We start from the raw sequence: 24,092 nt of genomic DNA on the forward strand, positions 1-24,092 counted from the left end.
ATAAGGTAAAAAGTAACCGATCTAACTCCAAATTTTATTCGCAAAAATAAATATTTGATTAAAATTTGAACAAGTTGTATGTACCATCCGTATTTGATTATTTTAGATATTTGCTCTCTCCGTTACATAATATAAGATATTTAATAAAAAATTTTTTTTAACTTTATAAGATATTTTACAAATTTCTATACAAATCTTAAGTAGTCTTAGATATTTTTTGACTCTTTAAATTATGCAGTCTTTTGATGAATAGTTGATATATGTTTTTAAACTAAGATTTAAACGATGTTAAGTTTTTAAAAACGACTTCATAATTTTTGTACTTTTATCTAAAACATCTTATATTTTGGAACGTTGAAAGTATATATTTGTTATGGAAAAGAACAATCTAAACCAATATCAAACCGAAATCTTGATTGAATACCCTATAAATGTATGGAATGGATTATTGAAGGAAGAAGCAGCCTAACTAGGAAAGGATTCTATATACATATATTGAGATAGAGAGGCATATATATTTAGATGGTAGAGTTCCAATCAAAAAGCTTTAAAGTGTTTTGTGAGGAAGGGTGTGACAGCAAATTAAACCTACCTATCGCTCTCATCATAGTACTTTGGTCCACTTATTACAAAAACCTAAGGAAATGTTCTAAAGTGTAGGGTCTTTGTTTTCTTTGTCTATTCCTTTCTAATACCATCTACTTCTGCTCCCATTCACTGATATAAGACCTCTTCCATAGCCTATATTAATAATAGAAAGAGATTGAGAGAACCAATATATCATCATCATCACCTGAAAATATAATCTGTTCCCTTTTTGGCTCTCATGGACGCGTCGGTAGTTTCCTCATCCACACCTTTCCCATATCAAGATTCTCTAAAGCAGAGCCTAGAACAGAGCAACAAAGAAGACGTTCTTGATAATTCTTGCCAAGAACAGCTCAATAATAATCAAGAACTCAATCTCATCGACTGCATAGACGACACGACGAGTATTATTAAGGGATCATCTACTACATCAACAGAACAAAAGCTTTTCTCATGCAACTACTGTCAAAGAACTTTCTATAGCTCACAAGCACTTGGTGGTCACCAAAACGCACACAAGAGAGAGAGGACGTTGGCGAAGAGAGGACAACGTCTAGCAGCATCAGCCTCAGCTTTTGGACATCCTTATGGTTTCTCTCCACTTCCTTTCCATGGACAATACAACAACAGGTCACTAGGGATCCAAGCTCATTCTATGAGCCATAAGCTAAGTTCATATAACGGGTTTGGTGGTCACTATGGTCAGGTCAACTGGTCAAGACTTCCATTTGATCAACAACCAGCCATAGGCAAATTGCCTTCAATGGAGACTTTTCACCATCATCAAATGATGATGATGGCTCCTTCAGTAATTTCAATGTCCAATAACATCGGTAGATCATCAAGCAACATAGGAGAGATTCTTGAAGGGTCACCGGCTCTTGAACAATGGCGCGGAGAAGGAGGACTCTTAAGCACTAATCATGAAGAGCAACATAAGCTTGACTTGTCCCTCAAGCTTTGAGTTACCTTTTTCTTGATTCTTGAAATTTAGTGTCTCCAACTTTTGTTCATGTGTGTCTAGTAAAGGTATCTAATGTACATCTCTTTCCACATATTGTATCTAATTTAGTCTGAGATTTGTAGACTTCACATAAATGGATTTCAGGTTAGACACCCAACAACCGTATAAAGTATAGAGTAAATGAAAGAAAAAACAAAGAAGAAGAAAAAGAAGATATTGAGATCTATGGGAAGATTTGGTTTCATAGTCACAAGAAAAAGGAATTAATATTATAATGTCAAAGTTGGGTTACCTAAAAGTTAGAACAATCATTCCATTTATTTTAAAAGTTGATAACAAGACATTTAAACAGAACGAAACAGATATAAATTTTTAAAAGAAGACAGTTTTGCTGAGTAGGATGATTGTGACACAAAAAGCAAAGAGTACTATAAGAATATTGAAACACTATATATGTATATGATGAATACATCACAATGCATAATGTGATGACAGTAACAAGATAGCATGCAATGTTATATAAAGCATCCAATGGTTCTTACTCTTTGCTTAGCCTCAGATTGGTGGACACTACTAGACAACGAATGACATTACTAGAAGGGAGTCACGTTATTCAGCATTTAAGAAAACATTAAAAGAAGAAGAAAAAACTTGTCACACATGTTGCTTTCATAACCAAAGACTTCACGTGTTTTATCCAAAGACGGTCGAAAATAATTTCTTGTGGTCTTAATGTTCACCAAACAACCGAGAACTCCTTTAGAACTAATCGACAAAACCAATCGAATCAAGAACAGGCAGAGACCTTTAGTTGAAACAGAAGTAAACTATGAGTTTCTATGAAAACCTAAATGTTCTATGAGAATTACAAGAAAGTTGTATACAGAATCATTAAACCTCCGCTCTTACCTACAATGAAACATATAAGTTTGTTTTAATAAACTCTATAGCTAACACTTGAGAACAGACACACATGCACATCTCTTAAGGAACATACCACGAAGCTGAGTGTCGTTTAGAACTAGCTACAATTATATACCTGGACCGGTTTAAGTTTGACCTCAACTCAACTAAGGCTCTGTCGACATATCTCTTTTTTTTTTCTCTGCACCAGTGAACATTAGATGTAAGAAAGTACGCTTATTTGTATCCACACAGATTAAAAAATCGTCAGAGTGAATGAGAAAGTCACACAGTTCCATGAATAAATCCAAGAAGAATAAAGTTAGACAATCACACATGGTCCTAACGGTGCCATGCAGAACCAACCTGACGAGCTCGTCGATTCATTTTTATCGTCTTGTATACAAAACTTTGGCTCCAAAACTTTTCCAACATACTCATGAGTTACACACTTACACTTACCTGATGACATGATACATATATAAGTTGTGACGCTCATATTTGCCTTATCAATTTCTTTTATATATATAATTAACCCGATATTAAACAAACAAAACTTTTTTATTTCTTCGATTATGTTCTTGTGTCCGTTGATATATGATATTAAACATTTTTAAACGGATGATTATCATAACGGATGGGTTAATTTAGGAAAGTCAGGATTAGGTATTTGATCGGTTGGATATTTCGTCCTGAAACGGACATGATTAGCAAAATGAGTCTCTTTTGTTGGGCCACAAGGCCTACAGATGAAACTGACTAAGCTGAAAATGACATTCTCCGACAGTTTGAAGGTCTAGTGAGAGCCAATGGATTCACTAGATTCTAAAATGTATAGGAAGGGACGAAAACTTTAATTTGTTTGCTTAGAGGATTTTGTGTGTGTTGCCCATAAAATAACTTACTACAGTTTAATCGTGATAGGTCCCAATCAAAAGGTTATAAGAACACTAGACTTTAAACATTTTTCTTCATATATTTCATCATAAGATGTTATGAGTATTTATACATTTTAAGTGCCAACTATCTAGATCCTAGAATATAAAAGATATACATGAATCAAAGATTTAACATAATCTACCCAAACCACTAACAATGATAAGATCACTTATTATATTCTCATCCTTTTTAACCCTATTTTAATCGACACCGATTTATTTTGGTCATGTTCTCATCAAATCGTTCTTTATAAATAATGGTAAATATTGTACACTCTCTCTTCTAACCAAATGTTCAATCCATAAAAGACCATATCATGTATAAAAAGACCACTTGATGTGTATAAGCTGTTCCCGCTGAATATGCTGGTGATGACAAAGATTAGTTGACCCTAAAAGAACTCATCTAGTTATGGCCGACTTGTTACTTGTATATGATACGATCACTTGTGTTCACATATAGAGCTATCTTATTCGTATTTTGTGTCCAACGGGTGAAAGGAATAAAAGAGTTGTAATCATACGTTATCTACTTTGCACCTATGTTGTTTGGTGAGTGCTACATAAGCCTTGCTTTACAGAAGCCATATTTTCTATTAGTGATAACTCGACTGCCGATGAGTATTAAGATCTTTCTATATGGATTTGTTGGAAACTTTGGAAAAGCCAAGAGAAGAGTTTCATTTTCATCAGGTCCACCGAACAAACAACGTTATCGAAAAAGATAAAGGAAGATACAAATACAAGTGATCGGCCCATAACGTCGTTGCTTTTGATTTAATGTATTCTTCGACTAATTGACATCATGACCGAAGAAAAAATAAATTGTATTGTTGACTATAAAACAAGAACAAAATTTTCATTTATGAGTCTCTGACTAGTGACTACTAGTGCCAATCATAACCGATAAAAAATATATATATTTATCAAATTATGATAAACATGGTCGTTGAAAAAAAATAGTCACTAGGAATATAAAACTAGTAACTTATATTATCATCACTAGAAGTCGTATAAATAATAATCTACACAACTTGTTTGGTCTACGAAGTCGTTCTACAAATGGCCAAGGCTATTTAATTGTCGAACTCATAAAATCATATAGACATAGTTTGTTGACCTTTTAAAAGCCTCCTTTTGTAGAATTTATATACTTTGAGTAGTGAACAAACCAAAAATCTGATTTAATGTTAAATCACCTTTCTTATATGAAATATAACTTATCTTTAGAATTCAGTGGAAAATAAAATTATGATTAGAAGAAATGATCAAAAAGCATATTAATAAGTTTTCTTAGTCCAATGTTTATTCCACTATAAATTAAACAATCTTTAAAAGACGGCTAAAACATTTTTGAAGAGTCCATTATTGTATCTTAATTTGTGTTATGTTTAACCCCAATGCCAACTCATAATATGTTTTTGTCCATTAATTTACATGAAATTATTAGTCTTTTCTTTATACTTTTTGTTATATTTGTTTATCAATGAAAGTATAAAGTATTGAACAATGATCATTAAGAGCTTTCAACTAATTAAGTACCATTAATCACATAAAAAACAAAAGAATCATGTTGTATAATTCTCAAGTAAGTCAACGTAACTTAATTTGTTTCTTTTTTTTGGGTCAAAAGATAATTAAAAACGTAATTATGTTGCCAACTTCACGCCCTAACAAAAGCTTAGTCATCGTTTTGCTTAGAACTTACACAAAGACACAACTCCTGAGACATGGCTCGTGGCTTTGTCGATTTCTAAATTCTATTTTACAATTCTACCCTCATCTTCCTCATTTAATTACACAATCCACCACCCACTAGTATTCATACCCTCTCAACTAGTAGTCCTCGTTGGCGTCGTTGAAGGGAGAAAAAACATGAAATTCGTAAGTTTTGGGGCAAAACATAATAAAGTGTAAAATATAAGGACTAGAAAAACAATTTATGCACTAAAACAAAAGGAGCAAAGGATGACACAAAGCAGGAAAGAAGAAAAGAAAAGAATGTAGCTTTTAAGAAAGAAGGAAACATCATCAGAAGCTTCTCTCTTTCAGATTGACAGAGTTACAGAGAGAATTAAAGATTCGAAGCTCTTCTTTGGTCGTTTTTTAAAGAAAAATATGTTGTGTAGAATGGTGGTGGTGACCGGCCGGAAGAAGAAACCTGGTTCTGTTCCGGTTTATCTGAATGTATACGACCTTACACCTATCAATGGCTATGCTTATTGGTTAGGACTTGGGATCTATCACTCTGGTGTTGAAGGTAAATTACTTATTACTCGAAATTATTTGTGGGTTTTGGTTAAAGATTAAAACTTTTCAATTGGGTTTTGTAAATTTCATATCTTTGAGAAGATAAAATTTTGGTTTCAAGATTTGATTCTGTTTGGTTTCAAGAAGTAATAGACTTTATAAGTTTGGTTTTTGTTTGTTTGTAGATATTGAAATAGACCCGGTTTACATTTTTTTCGATAGATTCCAAAACTGGAAACTTTTTTTTTTTAACCCAATTTGGATCAGCTTCTATGTGTGACTATGACTACCAAGCTTATATGAATTTTTAATATACATGTCTGTCCAAAAATGAATGATGAGATCAAGTCCTATAGTTTTGTTTGGGTCCTAATATATAGATGAAACAGAGTTGTTGGATTGATGATGTATTGTTTGGTTATAGTTCATGGGGTTGAATACGGTTTTGGAGCTCATGAGCATTCAACTACGGGGATCTTCGAGGTGGAACCAAAGCAATGTCCGGGTTTTACATTCAGGAAGTCTATTTTGATTGGAAGAACTGATTTGGATTCTGATAAAGTTCGTTCCTTTATGGAGAAACTTGCTGAAGATTATAGTGGAAACACTTACCATTTGATTACGAAGAACTGTAATCACTTTTGTAATGATGTTTGTGTTCAGTTGACTCGAAGATCGATACCTAATTGGGTTAACCGTCTTGCTCGCTTTGGTAAGAAGTTACAAAAAACAGAACACTGGCTTTTACTCTGTTTTGTGTATAAGATTGTAAGTTTAGGTTTGTTTGTTTTGCGTTTAGGTTTGTTTTGTAACTGTGTTTTGCCGGCTGAGCTGAACGAGACAAAGGTGAGGCAAGTGAGATCAAAGGAAGAGAAGATTCCTGAAGTGGAAAAGAAGAAACTTCGGAGCAGATCAAGTAGATTCCCACCTGGCCCTTCGCTTTCTTCTTCGCCGGGTTCTTTAAACCGGAGCAGAAGAGGGGAAAGGAGAAGACAATGTTTTCCTCCATCGCCAACTGTGAGTGCTTAGCTCTAGTGTTAGTAAAACTTTGTATTTCACCTTCTTGTTTCTGTTATTTGATTCGTTAGTAATGGTCCAAAGAAGTTGTGTTTACGCTACGAGATATCAGATTGAACAAACATTTTCTTGATATGGTAATGTTATAAGATCTCCACATTATTTTTGTCATATGGTAATGATATAAGAACTTCACATTACTTATTTTGAACTACGAAATTAAAAGGTGATGTGACTTCAACTCCATTGGGTAAGGACAGGGATAAGCTCAAGTGGAACTTTCTTAGGACAAACAAGTCCATACGATTCTTCAAGATCGACATCTTCTACCTCCATCCCTTCCGGAAGCTTCCAATCGAAACGGTAAAGAAGATTGATAAGAGTCAAATGTACCAAAGCCATACCCATTCCTATACCAGGACACATTCTCCTTCCGCTACCAAAGGGCAAAAGCTCAAAGTCTAGACCTTTATAGTCAATTTGGCTATCCATAAACCTCTCCGGGATGAAAGCTTCTGGATCTTTCCAAACGTTTGGATTCCTATGAATAGCCCATACGTTAACATAGATCCATGTTTTCTTTGGAATGTCATAACCTTTGATCTTTAGATCCTTTGAAGCCTCTCTTGGAATTAGTAGTGGTACAAGTGGGTTTATCCTTAATGTTTCTTTGATCACCATTTTCAAATACTCGAGTCGTTCTATATCTTCTTCTATAATATCGTCTTTGTTTTTGATCACTTCTCTTACCTCAGCTTGCGCTTTCTTTAGAACTCTTGGGTTTGTAATCAAATGTGTCATCACCCATGCCACAGTGTGGCCAGAAGTGTCTACTCCAGCAATTAGAAGGTTCTGTAATAATTAAAGACAATATTTAAATTATATGCAACAAGTGAAGAAAAACATTTGTTGAGAGAGAGGTTCACATTACGTACCAACATAATCCCTTTGGTGTGGTTTCGAGTAAGTTGATATTCTCCAAGTCCAGTCTCTCCTCTTTCCATCTTGAGGAGCAACTCAATGATATCATCGGATTTTCTAGGTGATGCTCTATAGATTGATCAAAAAATGAATCCATTGCCTTAAAGACCTTCTCACATTTGCTGTGTAACCCTGTTATCCTATCTATGAGTTTACCGACAACTGGAAAGTTATCGGCTGCTGCAAAGCTCCCTAGCACCTCCATTGTTCCTTGAACGACTTCCTCATAAGCATTCTCAAGTTTGCTTCCTTGGAGAGTTATCCCAAATCCAACTTTACAAATCACACTCCCAGAGAGTTTCACTAACTTCTTGTTCAAGTTAACCACTTCCTCCAAAGAAGCAGATTCTTTGATGGATTGGACAAGAGAGGCAACTTCCTCTTGTCTTACATGTTGAAATGATTTTACTCTTTTCGCGGTGTACAGTTCAACCACCGTCATCTTTCGCACTTCCCTCCAGTATTTGGTATAGAAAGAAAAGGCGAGATCTTTTAAATCGTATGTGACTCTTGCAGCATAAGTCATATAAGGTCTCGAGCAACATTCTACGTCGAACGTTTTTAAGACATCCTTCACTGTCTCCGGAGTTGACGCCACAACAGCAGACACATTTCCAAACTTCAAGGACATAAGAGGTCCATATTTTTGAGATAATTTGAACATCGAACGTTGAGGTCTCGATCCTAATTGGTGCAAGTTACCAATTATAGGAAGTCTTGGTGGTCCGGGAGGTAGATTCTTCTTAGTCTTTCTCGTGTTCTTTGCAATGAGTACAGATGCAAAGAAGACGAATGCAAGAATGATATACCACAAACTCATCATTTTGCTTCCTACACAAAAAGGGATAGACACTACAAAAAAATAGTGAGATGATAGTCAGATTTTAATAACTATATAATAGCATTTTAAAAACGCTAAATCGTATAATTGCTGAGCAGTAAGCTAGAGAAGCCAATATTTTCTATTTCTAGTAAGCTTAATATTTGATAACCTTAAAGAGATATATAAATACATGTCTATAGTATGATTGACTCAAAGCATGCTTAATTGGATTGAAAAATATATAGAACCTCGCTAAGTAAAACCACTCAAGCACCCTTAGTTTTTTTTGGATTGAAGATTCATATAAGTCTGTAATTAAGCCAAGACATAAGAAACATATAAGAGAATAGACATCAAAATTATATATTTATAAAGAAACTAGAATCAGAAACATATAGATACAGAGTTATATGACAATGAATAGTCATATAAACTCTGTAAAGACAAGAATAATTTCTTAAAGAATGGCTATAGATAAGATTTACTAATATATTTCTTCAAAGAATAGAATCAGAAACTACCTTAAACACTGTGGGGAGAGGGAGATGGAGAGATGGAGAGATAGAGAGAGGAAGAAGAAGACGAAGTGTATTATATTAAGCTTTGGCTTTGTGAGAGAACTGAGAAGAGATGTGGCGGCTACGTGGAATGCTTTGAGATAGATTATGGCCACTCAATACTTTTGTTAGATTCTTGTGCTGATATAGATGTGTCCACTTGTTATAAATTCCCTATAAGTAAAAGAAAAATACATTTTTTCACGTGGACTGATCGATGGGGTTAAAATTAAAAATTAACTAGAAATTAAACAATTGGATACTTAAAAATCAGATATTTAACTGGGTTTGAATATATATTAGATACTTTCTCAACTGATTATATTATTTCTATATTTAGATTTCGGATTTCCTAATATTCTATAACTAATTTAAAATAATAAATTACAAAACACTTATTATTCTCCTTTCATTTTTATTTGATCTTATTTCATTTATTATATTAAAATATATAATATAAATATAGAATAAAAATTCATATTTTTTTATATTTTGCATTTTAAATTTTTCAGAATAGATATATATTACTCAATTGACAAAGAAAATATTATTATAAACTTAAAATTTTATTAAAATAAAATATTTCGTTAAATATATTGGTTAAATCTAAGCGGGTTGGTTAGATATTTTCATGAAATTTCATATTATACTTTAATGATAGAAAAATGTATAAAACATACCACATCGGTTAAATATTCTGGACAATGGATTTAAATCATTATAAACATGACCACTATACTTCTAACTATGAATGAGCATAAAATTTAACTTATCGGGCTTTCAATTTTAAATTTTTTTTTGGATTAGTAAATTATTTATTTGAGCATATAAAATTTTTAAAAGTTTCAAAATATTATATATTTTTTTTATAAATATTACTATGATACAAAATTCATTTATAAGAGTTACGACTATTTAGTCAAATGAAGAAAACAAGAAGGATTTTGTACATATTACTATTTAAAATTACAATATTATGTATATATTTAAATAATAATAATATATTTATTATTTATCATTATTTAAATTGAAATGGTGAATTTTTTAAGAATATTGTTAATGTTAGAGTATCAATTCATGCATGATGCCGATCAAAAAATAAGAAATTTTCATTACATATTGTTATTTATAATAAAATAAAAAATTCACCATTGTTGTAGTTTACGGTCCTTTTGTACTCTTCTCTTCGTATTGCTCTGTGTTTTATAATCTTTTAAAAAATGGCTTAGAACTTAAGTAGACAATCAGTTAACATAAAAGATCATTTGATTTTGACAAACATTTAAAAAAAATAAAAATTGAGCCGAGTTTATCAGTTGTATAAACTGATCTTTACATAGATACACGAGGATATGTACAAACTATTACCTTAGCATGGGTTTACACCATCCTCATTAGTCATCCCCATAAGAATGTAATTTAAATATAAAAGTAAAAATAAAAATAAATGAAAGTGTCTTTAAATGTGTGCATATGTGAGATTAGTGTCTCTAAAGAGAAACTTTAGATCACAAAATAAGGATGTCTATAATTTAACATTAAATTATTTTCGAGACATTTACAATGGTATGGCCAATGAAAATGCTACAAGATATCAGACTGAACAAACATTTTCTTGATATGGTAATGGTAAAACATCTCCACATTATTTATGATATGGTAATGATACAAGAACTTCACATTCTTTATGATATGGTAATGGTATAACCACTACACATTATTTATGATATAGTAATGTTATAAGAACTTCACATTACTTATTTTGAAGTATGAAATTAAAAAGTGAAATGACTTCAACTCCATTGGGTAAGGACAGGGATAAGCTCAAGTGGAACCTTCTTAGGACAAACAAGTCCATAAGATTCTTCAAGATCGACATCTTCTACCTCCATCCCTTCTGGAAGCTTCCAATCGAAACGGTAAAGAAGATTGATAAGAGTCAAATGTACCAAAGCCATACTCATTACTACACCAGGGCACACTCTCCTTCCACTACCAAATGGCAACAACTCAAAGTCTAGACCTTTATAATCAATTTGGCAATCCATAAACCTCTCTGGGATGAAAGCTTCTGGATCTTTCCAAACGTTTGGATTCCTATGAATAGCCCAAACGTTGACATAGATCCATGTTTTCTTTGGAATGTCATAACCTCCAATCTTTAAATCTTTTGAAGCCTCTCTTGGAATTAGTAGTGGCACAATTGGATTTATCCTAAACGTTTCTTTAATCACCATTTTCAGATACTCCAATCTTTCTATATCTTCTTCTCCAATATCGTCTTTGTTCTTGATCACTTCTCTCACCTCGGCTTGCACTTTCTTTAAAACTCTAGGGTTTTTAATCAAATGTGTCATCACCCATGTCAAAGTTTGGCCAGAAGTGTCTATTCCAGCAACAAGAATGTTCTGTAATAATCAAGGCAACAAAAAAATTTAGATTTATATGCAACAAAATTATATAAATTAAGAGAGGTTCACATTACTTACCACCAGGATTCCTTTGGTGTGGTCTCGAGTAAGTTGAAATTCTCCAAGTCCAGTCTCTCCTCTTTCCATCTTGAGGAGCAACTCAATGATATCATCTTTAATATTAGGATTTTCTAAATGATGCTCTATAGATTGCTCAAAAAATGAATCCAATAACTTGAAAACCTTCTCACATTTGCTATGTAACCCTGTTACCCTATCGATGAGTTTACCAATAACTGGAAAGTGATCCGCAGCTGCAAAGCTCCCCACCACCTCCAAGGTTTTTTGAACGACTTCCTCATACGCATCCTCGAGTTTGCTTCCTTTGAGAGTGATCCCAAATCCAACTTTACAAATCACACTCCCAGTGAGTTTCACAAACTTGCGGTTCAAGTTAACTGCTTTCTCCAATGAAGCAGATTGTTTCATGAATTGGACAAAAGAGGCAACTTCTTCTTGTCTTATACGTTGAAATGATTTTACCCTTTTCGCGGTGTAGAGCTCAACGACCGTCATCTTCCGTACTTCCTTCCAATATTTGGTATAGAAAGAAAAAGCGAGATCTTTTAAACCGTATGTGATTCTTGCAGCATAAGTCATATAAGGCCGCGAACAACATTCTAGGTCAAACGTTTTTAAGACTTCCTTCACCGTCTCTGGAGTTGACGCCACAACAGCAGAGACATTTCCAAACTTCAAGGACATTAAAGGTCCATATTGTTCAGATAATTTGAACATCGAACGTTGAGGTCTCGATCCTAATTGGTGCAAGTTACCAATTATAGGAAGTCTTGGTGGTCCTGGAGGTAGATTCTTCTTTGTCTTTCTTGCGTTCTTTGCAGTAATGAGTATAGATGCAAAGAGCACGAATGCAACAATGATATACCACAAACTCATCATTTTGCTTCCTACACAATAAGGGTATATTCAAAGTAAATAGGTAGCTAAAAATTTGATAAACTTAAGAGAAATATAAATAGCATGCATGCATGTCAAGTGGACGATTGACCCCAAAAATGGAAAGCTTAATAAGTGGATTGAAAATATAGAACCTCGCTAACTATAAAACCACCAAAACACCCTAATTGTAATTAAACTAATATTGCAATAACAACAAAAGAAGAAGGGTCCTTATATATATTTTAGTTTCACATGTATAATATTTTGATTTTAGAAAATTCAATCGATTAATTGAGAAAGAAAGTGCAAAGTATACAAAATGAAAAAACAATGAAGAGTCATCATATCATTCATCACAATACTGTAAGCCAAGACAAGAATACTTTCCTAAACTGAATGACTAGAGATAACAATTATCAGATAATATAATCAGAAACATGTAAAGAGACATAGAGACATCGCAAAAAATACCTTAACCTTCAAGTTACGGAGAGGGAGAGATAGAAGACGAAGAAGTGAATTAGTAACTATGACATCTAGCTAGTGACAACTGAGAAGAGAGACGTACATGAGATGTGGCTACGAGGACTGCTTTGAAAATAGTAAGTTCATTTCGTAGAAGGAGCCAATGAATATATACTGATGAAAAATTCCTCAAAGTATTTTCTGAACTTAATTTTACAACCAAAATATTTTCTGAACTTAATTTTACAACCACAATTTTTCTGAAGCTAAATCTGAGACAATTTAGAAGTCCACACATATATTTTTCTTAGGGTAAAAGTCCACACAAATATTTTTCTCGAGGCAAATGAAATGTCCATTCCATCCTCGTTAGAATTTTCTACGAGAAGATTTGTAACCAGTTACATCATTTTTTCTACGTCTGTTTTGTAATAGGTTAATGCTACGACGAAATAGTTGAAAATTGTTAAAGAGTTTTCTACGACAAGATTGTAAACAAGTAACATCACTTATGTACGTGTTGAGTTTTGTGGTAATAGGTACAAACTAGATGTTGAACATTGTTGGAATGTTCAACGGAAAGTTTGTAAACAAGTAACATCATATCACTTTTGTACGTCTGCTTTTTGTAATAAGATAATGCTACGAAATAGCTGTAATTAAATGCCAACACGAGATACATTGAATTGAACCCACACTGCTCTACTTACGACATTTCATATCCAAAGAAAATGTGCATTACTCGTTAGGTGAAATAGATCCGACTAATACGATATAGTCATAAAGTACACAATGGGATGTATATAGCGCTGTCTGTTTGACAGTCGTTGGAGGTCTGTCACTGTGACTGCGACTGAAAGTTGTTTTCTAATCGACGTGTATGAATATATATCCGAGAATATGTGGGGTTCCTAGTTACTGTATTAACTAAATCTATGTTGTGATTTTGAAAATTGTCACTTTTTTTTTGTGAACTGACGGGAGATAATTAATTCTCTTCCTATGTTTTATTAATAAAATTTTAAAAAATTATACATAAATTTCTCTTGGCTGAGGTACACCAACAACATCTTCTTATAAAATCAACGCCAAATCCGGCGGAACAACATCCAAAGAATAAAAACTTAAAGGCAAAGAAGATAATCCAGTGAAAATTGTCACTTATCTATCAAATAGCTGACTAAAACTCTAAATAGATATTCAAATAGGTTTTACATAGTATCGTAACTGTCATCTATACATTTGCACTGTCTCATGTAATGTGAAAGTCAAAAAAATTTATAAAGCTTAACATGTTTAGAAATTTTTACTATATGTACAAAGTATTATTTTATAATGGGCCGGGGTTAGTTTGGTGTTTGCAATATGGGTTTGTCCAATAGTAGAGTATACTTTGAAGAAAAAGAAATAACATGGAATTTTAAACACGTCGTGAGGAGCATGGACGGACAAAACTTAGTTTCGATTGGTAATGGGTGAGAATTGAATGAGATGACGGATTAACGTTTTTAATGCGATTATAAACATAAAAGAATGATGACTTGCGGCACAATATTAAAATTTACAAGATAATACCATTATTGTTACGTTAGCCATCGACGAGGGTATTAAAATCGTAATGATAACGCTATGCATGGTCATGGATAGAGCTAGGTTAGATTCATAATGATGATCGGAAAAGAAGCTGAGGAGGTGAATAAATCGTGAAACTAACAAACTTTTATTATTTCAGTAAAGTATACAAAGCTTAATATGATATGATTATATCAATCTAGACTGATCTAGAAATTTGAAGTCATTGTTGTGTATAAATAAATTCATAAATTTTTGACAACAAAATGCTTTTTTATAAGATCAAACTATATATGTACTATGTTGATAATGATATTCATCATCCTCTTTTAAAATTACATTATCTTTAAATTTAAACGATTAGAAACTAATTAGATCGCCAAAAATGTGCATGGTCAATGTAGTTCAGATTGATGCCCATTCTTACATTTATGTATGTGGACAAACATTCGAGTTAACGGATGGTAGGCAGCACTGAAGAACTTTGTCATATTCCCATTTATTATATGAACGTAAAATTGTCCCCATTGCATATTTGTTTTGTTCGATATAGATAAGAAAGATGTAATGCACATGTGAGATTTAATATATGAATATACATTCAAATTATGATAGAAAACAATTCAGGTACGTGGCCATTTATATAGTTGTGGAGTCTGAACAATTGTTTACTAAATCATAAAATAAAATTTACAAAATTCATTGAAATTGTATGAGCAATGAAAATCTCAAATCTCAATAAGATATATATACAACAGATTTATCATTTATGTGTGTTTTAATACAATAAAGTAGACAATTATGAGAAATGTTTTTAGTCAAGATATATATATATATTTTTTTGAATGCAATGTTAAATTATATTCAAAAGAAAAAATAAACGTTTTTACAACAAGTGCATCGGTTTTGGACTAAAAAATCGAAAAGATTAAGAATAGGCTACAAATTATGTTCTAGTTTGAAGCCACAATTGGAAACCCGCTGCATACCGGAGATCTCCCATTTTCCGAATTGAAGAAAGTTGATCTCGTACTTGTTTATCGATCATTTTCGTAAGCTGAGGTGGTGGTATTGGGGCGTTGCCATGTCGCCTACAATTCCGCTCTCTCCAGATTCCATAGACAACAGCTTGAAAAGCATATCGTAGCAGAAAGGTATGAACCCGATCTTGATGAGGTGTAGAGATTAAAGCGATGAGTCTTGTCCAATCTGTTGTATAATGCGAAAGGAGGAGTCCCTTAGCAGTTGAAGCCCAAATTTCAGAAGCATAAGAGCAAGCAAAGAACAAATGGTCCCTCGTCTCCACGTCTTGTTGGCAGAACTCACAAATTCCCGAGAGACCCCGAGACCACTTCACCATTTTTTCCCCCGTTGGTAATCGGTCATGTACTGCTAGCCACACGCAAAAGGTGAATTTTGGAGTAGCGTGAGAGAACCAGACTCCCTTCCCCCAAGCTACCCGACTGGAAGCCGTGCGAATGTGATTCCAGGTGTCTTTAGTGGAGAACCGAGGCTTATATGAGTCGTTTGCAGCTTTCCAGAGAGCAACATCCCTTTGATCCGTGCGAGTAAGACTTTTGAGGTACAGCGTTTCTTCAATGGAGTTCAAGAGATCAGACCGGTGGCGACGCCTACGCCGAGACCACGCCCACGCTAGACTTTTCCCCCAACCAATTCCCATATCGATAACCACTCTCGCATCAACAAGCTCGACCAATCTACCCATGTGAGACCAGTCATCATACCAGAAAGAGGTGTGATTCCCATCACCCACGTCCATTTTAGCAAGAGGTTTTGCTAAACCACGGTACTTTAGCAATTTTTTCCAAATCCAAGAGCCTTTAGCCGAGGTGCTTGCGATAGACCAGAAAGACGAGTGCTTAAGAAGATATGTTTCAATCCACTTAACCCATAAGGACTGACTATGCGAGACAATACGCCAAATGAGTTTCAAAATACTAACATTGTTAGCCTCATGTAAAGATCTAAGCCCGAGACCACCCTCTTGTTTTGGTTTACAAACTGTTCCCCATGAAATTTTTGCTCTATGAGTGCTCATTTCCTGTCCAGACCATAGGAAGCTAGAACAAATCTTTTCAACCTCACTTATGCAGGCTCTAGGTAGCCGGAAAGCCGACAGCCAAAAATTACAAGTACTCCAAAGAACGGAGCTGATCAGATTTAGACGACCCGCAAAGGAGAGATGGCGAACAGTCCATGAACTTACACGGTTTCGAATCTGCTCAAGGAGAGGAGCACAATCGGCAAGAGACAGCTGCTTAGTCACCAACGGGAGGCCTAAGTAACGCACGGGAAGGTGGCCGATTGCAAAGGAGAACCTCGTCTCAATCCGTTGTCGAGTGCGAGGAGTGACACCAGCAAGAAAGATAGTAGATTTCTCCATACTAATCTTGAGACCTGAATATCCAGCAAATTTGTTAAAAATCTCAACAATACCATCCATTGATCTCACCTTGCCATCCGAAAGAACCATGAGATCGTCCGCAAAACTGAGATGAGTTAGCCCAAGATTTTCACAATGAGGATGATACCCATAGCGTCCAGCTCCAGCTGCCTTATCCAACATTTTTGAGAGCACATCCATGCACATAACAAACAAGTATGGTGATAAAGAGCAGCCTTGACGAAGCCCTCTTGAGCTCCGGAAATACCCTGCTAATTCACCATTAACTTGAACCGAAAAAGAGGCTGTGGAAACACACAAAATGATCCATTGAATAAATGTTGGTGGAAACCTCATAGCTGTGAAGATCTTGGAGAGAAAACTCCACTGAACCGAATCGAAAGCTTTGGAGATATCAATCTTGATAGCACACCTAGAGGTAATAGTATCCTTGTGATAATCCTTAACCAGTTCCATAGCCAACAATACATTTTCAATTAAGAGACGATCTTGAACAAACGCGGACTGATTCCCGGAAACAAATTTAGGCAGAACTTTCTTGAGGCGGTTAGCAATTATCTTGGAGATAACTTTATAAATCACATTACAGCAAGAAATGGGTCGGTAATCTTTCATCTCACAAGCTCCCTGATTCTTTGGAATGAGGGCAAGAATAGTAGAATTAATTCCCTTCGGTAGAAAACCTTTGGCAAAAAAAGATTGAATCGCAAGAGTAAATTCAACTCCAATAATACCCCAAGTTGCCTTGTAAAATTCAGCGGTGTAACCGTCGGGTCCGGGGGACTTATTACTTGGCATAGCAAATAACACCTTCTTAATCTCTTCTCCCGTCACTACAGCCGTAAGCATTTGGTTTTCCTCCTCTGAACATCGGAACGGAAGCAGTTCCTCAAGCTCATCAACAGCAACACCAACAAAATCTGACGGAATGAATTGTAGGAATTCTCTGAAATGTCTCTCAGCCTCAATCTTAATCTCTTCGACTTTCTCCATCAATCTACCATCTTGACACTTTATTTCCTTGATATTGTTCTTAGCTTTCCTTACTGCAGCCGCTCTATGAAAAATTTTATTGTTTTTATCCCCCACCTGAAGCCAATGGAGCTTCGAGGTTTGTTTAAGGAATTTCTCCTCCAATCCAGCAACAAAGTCCCACCGCTGGTAAGCCTCATTTTCTTCCGCCATCAAAACTGCAGAAGGATTAGATAGGTTAGCTTCCTGTTTTAGACAAAGACGATCAAAAGCTTCCTTCGTCTTTTTCACCAAGTGTCCCAGCCTCTCTTTGGCCAAACTCCGAAGTAACGACTTTAAACCTTTACATTTCTTTGAGAAACGGAATAATGTAGAAGTAGATAAGAACAGAGACTCAGTTTCCTTCCAATAATTCTCCACCAACGGTTTAAACTCCTCCATTTCTGTCAAAACATTCACAAACTTGAAAAGCTTCCTACTTCGAACAGCATTGTCATTGTCTCCTTTAATCATAATGCGGCACCGCAGATGATCAGAACAACCACCAGCGTCAAAAACATTATAGGCATGAGGGAAAGCCTGGAGCCACTTATCATTTACCATGACCCGGTCCAACTTCTTCATAATAAGATCATCTTCTCTTTTGTTACACCAAGTGTATAGAGGTCCTTGAAAACTCATATCCTGAAGAGAACAATCGTTTACTACCTCTTGGAAATCTCGCATAGCAGCCGTGATCTCCGGAGTAACATCAACACGTGAATGCTCCACCATAGCCAAAGTCACATTAAAATCACCAAAAATCATCCAAGGCTTATTTCTGATAATTGTGGAATCGCAGTGATCCCTCAAATCTCTCCACAGCTCCTTACGCTCTGCCGGGCAGTTAGAAGCGTAGATAAAAGAACAAAAAAACTCTCCTTCTTGTCCTTGTAACTGTACCGAGCAAGTTACAAGCTGGGCACTTTTAAAAAATGGAGTGAGACGAGCAGTGTCTCTCCACATGATCCAAATACGCCCACGGCAATTAAATTCATAGTTGGTTAGCATCGTCCAGTCACGCAAGAGCTGATCTCCCAGCCACTGCGCTTTCCGTTCTTTAACCCGAGTCTCAAGTAAACAACCAAATTGAAACTCATTCTCTCCCACCCACTTCTTTATCACGGAATGCTGTGAAGATTTATTTAAGCCACAGACATTCCAAAAGAAGCACGACATTATTATTGATGGTTTGGCCGAGCCTTCTTACTCGGATCTCTTGGGGGAGCCCCATTCGACTGAGTTAGACGATTCGGTATTGCCTTATGCTCTGTTTTTGACTGTCGCGGGAGAGAGGGACGAAGCAGAACGTCGTGCTTCATACTCCGACCTGAAACCGCAGTCCCGCGCGTTTCAGAAGAAATAAAGGGGAGAGAAGAAACCAGCTGAATACTCTCCTCCTCCCGAGGCATGTCTTCCTCTTCTTTGTCTCCCTCCACCTCCAAAACAGAGTAGGAGTTCGAGAGAATAGATAGCTCTCCAAACTTGAAACTTTCGGTTGATTTCCCTGGGCTGCATGAAGATTTAGGAGTGGTCCACTCCTCTTCACCTCTCACAGTGACGTTCTGTTCTTCCACCTGTGGGCGCTCGACTTGTTCGACAATAACAGTGTCTAACGGAAGCACAGCTACTTCACTAACTACTTCTGGAATAATCTCTTGGACATTAGTCAGGGCAACTATAGAACCAGGAGCGGTTTGAACTTCTCTTGGTTTAGTTAAGCAAGTAGAGGAAGCGTGTCCCCATTTCTTGCAGCAGATACATCGCGGAGGCAACCAAGGGTAAGAGTACATGATGATCGTATCAAGTTCACCTTCCTCTTCGCCCGTAAGAAAATACTCTTGAGGGAGCTCTTTAGTAAGATCGGCCTCAACTAGAATTTGTGCTTCCTCAAACGTAACACATGCCTCTGTCTTAGGATGAAGTCTTATAGGTTTACCCACTGCACTTGAAAGGAATTCAAGTCCTTTGTGTGTAAACATTGATGGAGGAACGTTTTTAAGCGTGATCCAAAGTGGTATTGATTTCATTGCTGGTTGTTCCTCCGCAAAAGGAGTCCATTTGGAGACAATCATTGGAATGTCCATAATGTTCCACATACCACGGTTTAGAATTCTGTTTCGCATACTCTCATTTCGAATGCGAAATTTGACAGTGTTGTCATTCACCTCATAAACATCAATGAATGTAGACTTATCCCCCAATCTCCAAATCTTATTCACTATCATGTGAATCTTCCCCACATGTGGCGCCTTAGTGTTAAGAAATTTACCCAAAACAAAATCTTCCCAGAGTGGTTTTGCATCAACAAACACCTCTCTTGGAACCACCACCTTCTGTTGGCCATCAACTTCAACAACCTCAAACTTTTGTTTAGTGAAAACACGATTTTGGGCGACATGAGCCCAGGATCTCTTCTTTTTTGGATCCACCGTCGGCTGAACTGACGGTGACGTAGTTTGTATACCTTCCACTGCCTTTACGGGGCTGCTAACTTTCGCACTAATGACTGAATCTTGTGACTGAGTAATCTCGACCGAAATTCCTGGAGTTTCCGATGCCAGAGCAGCCTCCGAGCGGCTCCGAGAAGCCAGCGGCGCCTCCATACGTGACCAAGAAGCCAAAGAACCCTAATCTCCCTTTTTTTCGCCCTCCACGTCAGCAGTCTGTGTTTATTCCTCGACTATGAAAGTCTTTAGTCAAGATATTAACAATCCACCTCTATGATATTTTTTACATGAATTCAACTTTACTAAATCGTGTTATTCCACGTAGTAATTGACTATTGTTTATATCTTGCTGATTTAAAGATGTAAGAAAGAATTTGACTTTACTAAATCGTGTTATTCCATGTTAATAAAAATTGATTTATTTATAACGTACCGATATAAAGATGTCAAAAAAAATTACTACTATGATAACGTGAAATTATTTATATTATTTTTAATTTAAGAGATTCATATATTGATGGTAATTTGCGGAAAAAATTATTTTCACATCTCTGTATTAAAGTGTTTTCAATAGATAAACCATGAAGTAGAATTGTTTTTGGTAACATTAACTTTCCTCTGATTTTAAAATTTATTTTGTTTTGGAAATAACTAGATATTTAGAATAGACTCATGGTCAAAGGCACCTTGAGAAGCATCACATGAGCTAGAAATAAGTATCATAAACAAATGAAAAAAATACACCAACTCGAAAACAAAGGAGTATGTAATTGGATGTTAGTGAAAAAGGAGTTTCACCATATAAGTCCATGTTTGGTCGTCTTTAAAACCAACACCTTCACATGAGATTTCTACATTGCTCAACACCATCATTCTCTTCTCCATTATTGCCTTTGACCACTTTCCTTCTTTGTTTTTTTATATTTTTAATTCTCGACGTGTATCAATATGTGTCTAGTTATATATCTAATATAAATATGCAGCTATCTCACTCACAACTCACAAGATTCATCGGGGTAAAAGTTTGGGGTAAACTAGTTAGTTTCCTAGAACTTAGATCTTTTGTGAGTGTTGTTGTACTTCATGTTTATACCTATCACCAAAATAAAACTAGTTTACTTATGAAGACAAGTTTAAATTCATGGTCAATCATTCATACTTGTAAGAATTGTGGACATGGAAACAGATCACTGATATGTTCCTTATATTATGTACTAATGTTAAATCAATTTAAATTCGTGATAGAAATTTTTTGTGATTAAAAATTTTCTTCTCTAAAGTTTTAATATTTAACATATTTTTAAATTAATCAAGTGGTAAGTGGTAGTAGTTTCCAGTTGTTGAGAAGTAGTTTTAGGCTAGAGATTATTTTTTTGTAAAATTGAAATAAGCTAACCTCTTATATTTGATCGAAATGGTAACATGTTGTAAACTCATTTTAAAATCTGGTGAGTAGTCTACTCAACTTCATCCTAAGAGAATTAGTCATGTGGTAAAAAACATTGATCATCTCATGATTTTTATAAAAACAAATCATTTTTAAATGATTTAACAAGAAGAAAAAAAAAGAAACCGATTTTTAAATTTTGATAATTTTTTTCGATTTAAAAAAAAAATAATTCTCAGAATAGAGATCTACACTTAATAAAGGAAAAAAAGGCAAGCATGTAAGACTTGTAAGTGTACTTTTTCTTATGAAACTTTGATTTAAATATGTTGGTTTATTTTTGGTTGGATAAGACATAAAAACTTAATTGTTAAACATACTACCATTAAACAACAATTGCAAACGAAAAAATGAGAGGATTAACAAAGATCAACAAGAAGATTAACTAATTGAGTAGTCAAAACAAACACTAGCTAAGAAATTGAATCATGAAAAACAAAGCATGGAGTCATAGAGATTTACATAGGGACTAGGGAATAAAGTAGAAATAAGAACTAGAAGCAATCAATGGAATCATTTAAGAATATTTTTTAAACATATGAGTCATCAAATTACGATTAATCATATTTGTTCGATACTCAAAATTTCTTAACTCTCATTTGCAAATTGCAAATCAAGTAATTGACAACCGCACCACTAATCTTAAGTGTATTAATCTCACAAATCACAGAAATATTATTTCTCACTAGATTAAAAGAATTAATCATAATAACTTTCTTGGAACATTGTCACAAACATTTTATGTCAATTTTGTCGCAACTGAAGATTGTGAACTACCAACTTCACTTCACAAATTTTGTTGGATCATGAACATGAAATTGGGTTGCAGCAACCTGAGGCTTGTTGATCTAGATTCCATGAAAAGGTACATTGGTATAGGGCTAAGAGGTTGGCAACTGATTGGTTCGGTAGAATTGTGGGTGTTAATTCACCACGAGCCAAAAAGATCAATCAATCCTCACCACATCTTCAGTGGCACGAAGGTTTGGTATTTTTTCAGAAACTACACAAAATTGGATATTGGTAATGAAGTAGGTGTAGTTTAATTTTGACTTTAAATCACACTATTAAGTTTAATTGAACATAAACCTAAACGTAAAGTGGATGTGGATTGATTTCAAACTCAAAGTTTTGTAGTTCCTTAAAAAGGTTGAAACTATATGTTTGGGGAGGTAAAATGAAAATAGATCACCACCCATAACACATTAACTAATCATGTTCTACTAGTAAAGATACATAAAGATGAAGAGCACCAAACTGTTTATTTTTCTCCATCATCTAAACCTAGTAGGCCTATTACATCTCATCATAACCATAACACCTAGTTAAAGATCTACTACATGTACTACAAAATAATAATTATAATTGCATACAATTAAAGATTTGGTTAAGAAATTTTCCACCGTCATACTTATATATATGTTTGTACTTGATAACTTAAGTTTATAAACCAAAAAATGTGGATTGGTTTTTATACATAAATCAATATATCGAGATAAATCAGGTGCACTCATTCATCTTCGTTGATATACTAGTCAAGTGGGTGATTGAATGTAAACTTGGAGTGTGTTTCTACATTGCTCTGTTAGAATAGCATGGTGATCAACTAAGAAATATGCAAATATTTTAGAGAATTAGGCTATATTTTGTGTTCCATTTCTATCCGATTGAGTGAAGTCACAAAACACGGTTATGTGATTATTTTGTACAAAATATAGCAGTTATGTTGTAAAATACATTTAAATCTCATTGTACGACTTAAAAACCCTCATATAAAGTACAAAATAGATTAAAACAATTACAAGTAAACTACATATCAGTTCTTATATTCGATTAGGACGGTTTCAAACTATTTGTAGGATTAATTTTTTCCATAAATTTTGTGGAAAAATATATTTAACATGATAAATGTTTTTATTTATTAAAAGCATTTTATATTTATATTCTTTTAATAATTAACTTTTTGATAAATCAGAGTTTTGTTCGACCATTTAACTTATACATGTCAAAAGACAATATATCACAAGATCACCGTTGTTCACCAAACATGTAAAAATAATATATATATATATATATTCAATGCAAATCTTATATTAAATATCTTCAATTAAGAATTTAAGATTAATGCACATCTTACACAAATGACTAAAGATGTTTTAAGAATAACCTCAAGAACAAAAAATGTACGTAGATGTCGATAACAAGATATAAATAATACAAAAGTAAATATCAATGCATAAAAAAAAAAAATGGACAACATACATGTTCTCATGTGAATCTGAATTGCTACTTTTTTACCTATTCATTCTTTATTTGGTGATTGCAGTGAA

The 24,092-nt window shown here is 34.5% G+C and overlaps 5 protein-coding genes across 5 annotated transcripts; 2 read left to right on the plus strand and 3 right to left on the minus strand.

Annotated features, from left to right (window-relative positions):
- Positions 1 to 763: 763 nt before the first annotated feature.
- On the plus strand, positions 764 to 1,704 carry LOC17882824 (zinc finger protein 3). Its single transcript, XM_006288493.2, has one exon. It carries the CDS (start codon positions 827 to 829, stop codon positions 1,550 to 1,552), a length of 726 nt encoding a protein of 241 aa, XP_006288555.1. The 5' UTR covers positions 764 to 826; the 3' UTR covers positions 1,553 to 1,704.
- Positions 1,705 to 5,380: 3,676 nt separating this feature from the next.
- On the plus strand, positions 5,381 to 6,831 carry LOC17881769 (deSI-like protein At4g17486). The gene is made up of 3 exons (XM_006288562.2): positions 5,381 to 5,653; positions 6,068 to 6,355; positions 6,443 to 6,831. Exons 1-3 carry the CDS (start codon positions 5,512 to 5,514, stop codon positions 6,670 to 6,672), a joined length of 660 nt encoding a protein of 219 aa, XP_006288624.1. The 5' UTR covers positions 5,381 to 5,511; the 3' UTR covers positions 6,673 to 6,831.
- Positions 6,771 to 9,025, minus strand: LOC17883615 (cytochrome P450 71B14). Its single transcript, XM_023781582.1, is given in 4 exon segments — positions 6,771 to 7,512; positions 7,596 to 7,693; positions 7,696 to 8,493; positions 8,986 to 9,025. Coding segments are annotated over 3 exon segments (1,482 nt in total). The 5' UTR covers positions 8,465 to 8,493; positions 8,986 to 9,025; the 3' UTR covers positions 6,771 to 6,897.
- Positions 9,026 to 10,664: 1,639 nt separating this feature from the next.
- Positions 10,665 to 13,011, minus strand: LOC17881331 (cytochrome P450 71B12). The gene is made up of 3 exons (XM_006287522.2): positions 12,864 to 13,011; positions 11,511 to 12,400; positions 10,665 to 11,429 (listed from the first exon to the last, which is right to left on the minus strand). The coding sequence occupies exons 2-3, from the start codon at positions 12,390 to 12,392 to the stop codon at positions 10,815 to 10,817; spliced, it is 1,497 nt and encodes a 498-aa protein (XP_006287584.1). The 5' UTR covers positions 12,393 to 12,400; positions 12,864 to 13,011; the 3' UTR covers positions 10,665 to 10,814.
- Positions 13,012 to 15,375: 2,364 nt separating this feature from the next.
- LOC111830212 lies at positions 15,376 to 20,108 on the minus strand. The gene is made up of 4 exons (XM_023781798.1): positions 19,248 to 20,108; positions 17,083 to 18,996; positions 16,393 to 16,674; positions 15,376 to 16,239 (listed from the first exon to the last, which is right to left on the minus strand). The coding sequence occupies exons 1-4, from the start codon at positions 20,091 to 20,093 to the stop codon at positions 15,376 to 15,378; spliced, it is 3,906 nt and encodes a 1,301-aa protein (XP_023637566.1). The 5' UTR covers positions 20,094 to 20,108.
- Between the last annotated feature and the right edge of the window lie 3,984 nt (positions 20,109 to 24,092).

This window comes from Capsella rubella, unplaced genomic scaffold, assembly GCF_000375325.1.
Source record: "Capsella rubella cultivar Monte Gargano unplaced genomic scaffold, Caprub1_0 scaffold_6, whole genome shotgun sequence".
Classification (NCBI taxonomy): Eukaryota; Viridiplantae; Streptophyta; class Magnoliopsida; order Brassicales; family Brassicaceae; genus Capsella; species Capsella rubella.

Coding starts and splice junctions, on each gene's coding strand:
- LOC17882824 (XM_006288493.2), top strand. CDS start 827: ATGGACGCGTCGGTAGTTTCCTCATCCACACCTTTCCCATATCAAGAT.
- LOC17881769 (XM_006288562.2), top strand. CDS start 5,512: ATGTTGTGTAGAATGGTGGTGGTGACCGGCCGGAAGAAGAAACCTGGT. Junction 5,654..6,067: donor CTATCACTCTGGTGTTGAAG/GTAAATTACTTA, acceptor GTTTGGTTATAG/TTCATGGGGTTGAATACGGT. Junction 6,356..6,442: donor TAACCGTCTTGCTCGCTTTG/GTAAGAAGTTAC, acceptor TTTTGCGTTTAG/GTTTGTTTTGTAACTGTGTT.
- LOC17881331 (XM_006287522.2), bottom strand. CDS start 12,392: ATGATGAGTTTGTGGTATATCATTGTTGCATTCGTGCTCTTTGCATCT. Junction 11,430..11,510: donor ACACCAAAGGAATCCTGGTG/GTAAGTAATGTG, acceptor TGATTATTACAG/AACATTCTTGTTGCTGGAAT.
- LOC111830212 (XM_023781798.1), bottom strand. CDS start 20,093: ATGATAGTGAATAAGATTTGGAGATTGGGGGATAAGTCTACATTCATT. Junction 16,675..17,082: donor GGTATTTCCGGAGCTCAAGA/GGGCTTCGTCAA, acceptor GCTCCTCTCCTT/GAGCAGATTCGAAACCGTGT. Junction 16,240..16,392: donor CTTTACATGAGGCTAACAAT/GTTAGTATTTTG, acceptor AAATTGCTAAAG/TACCGTGGTTTAGCAAAACC.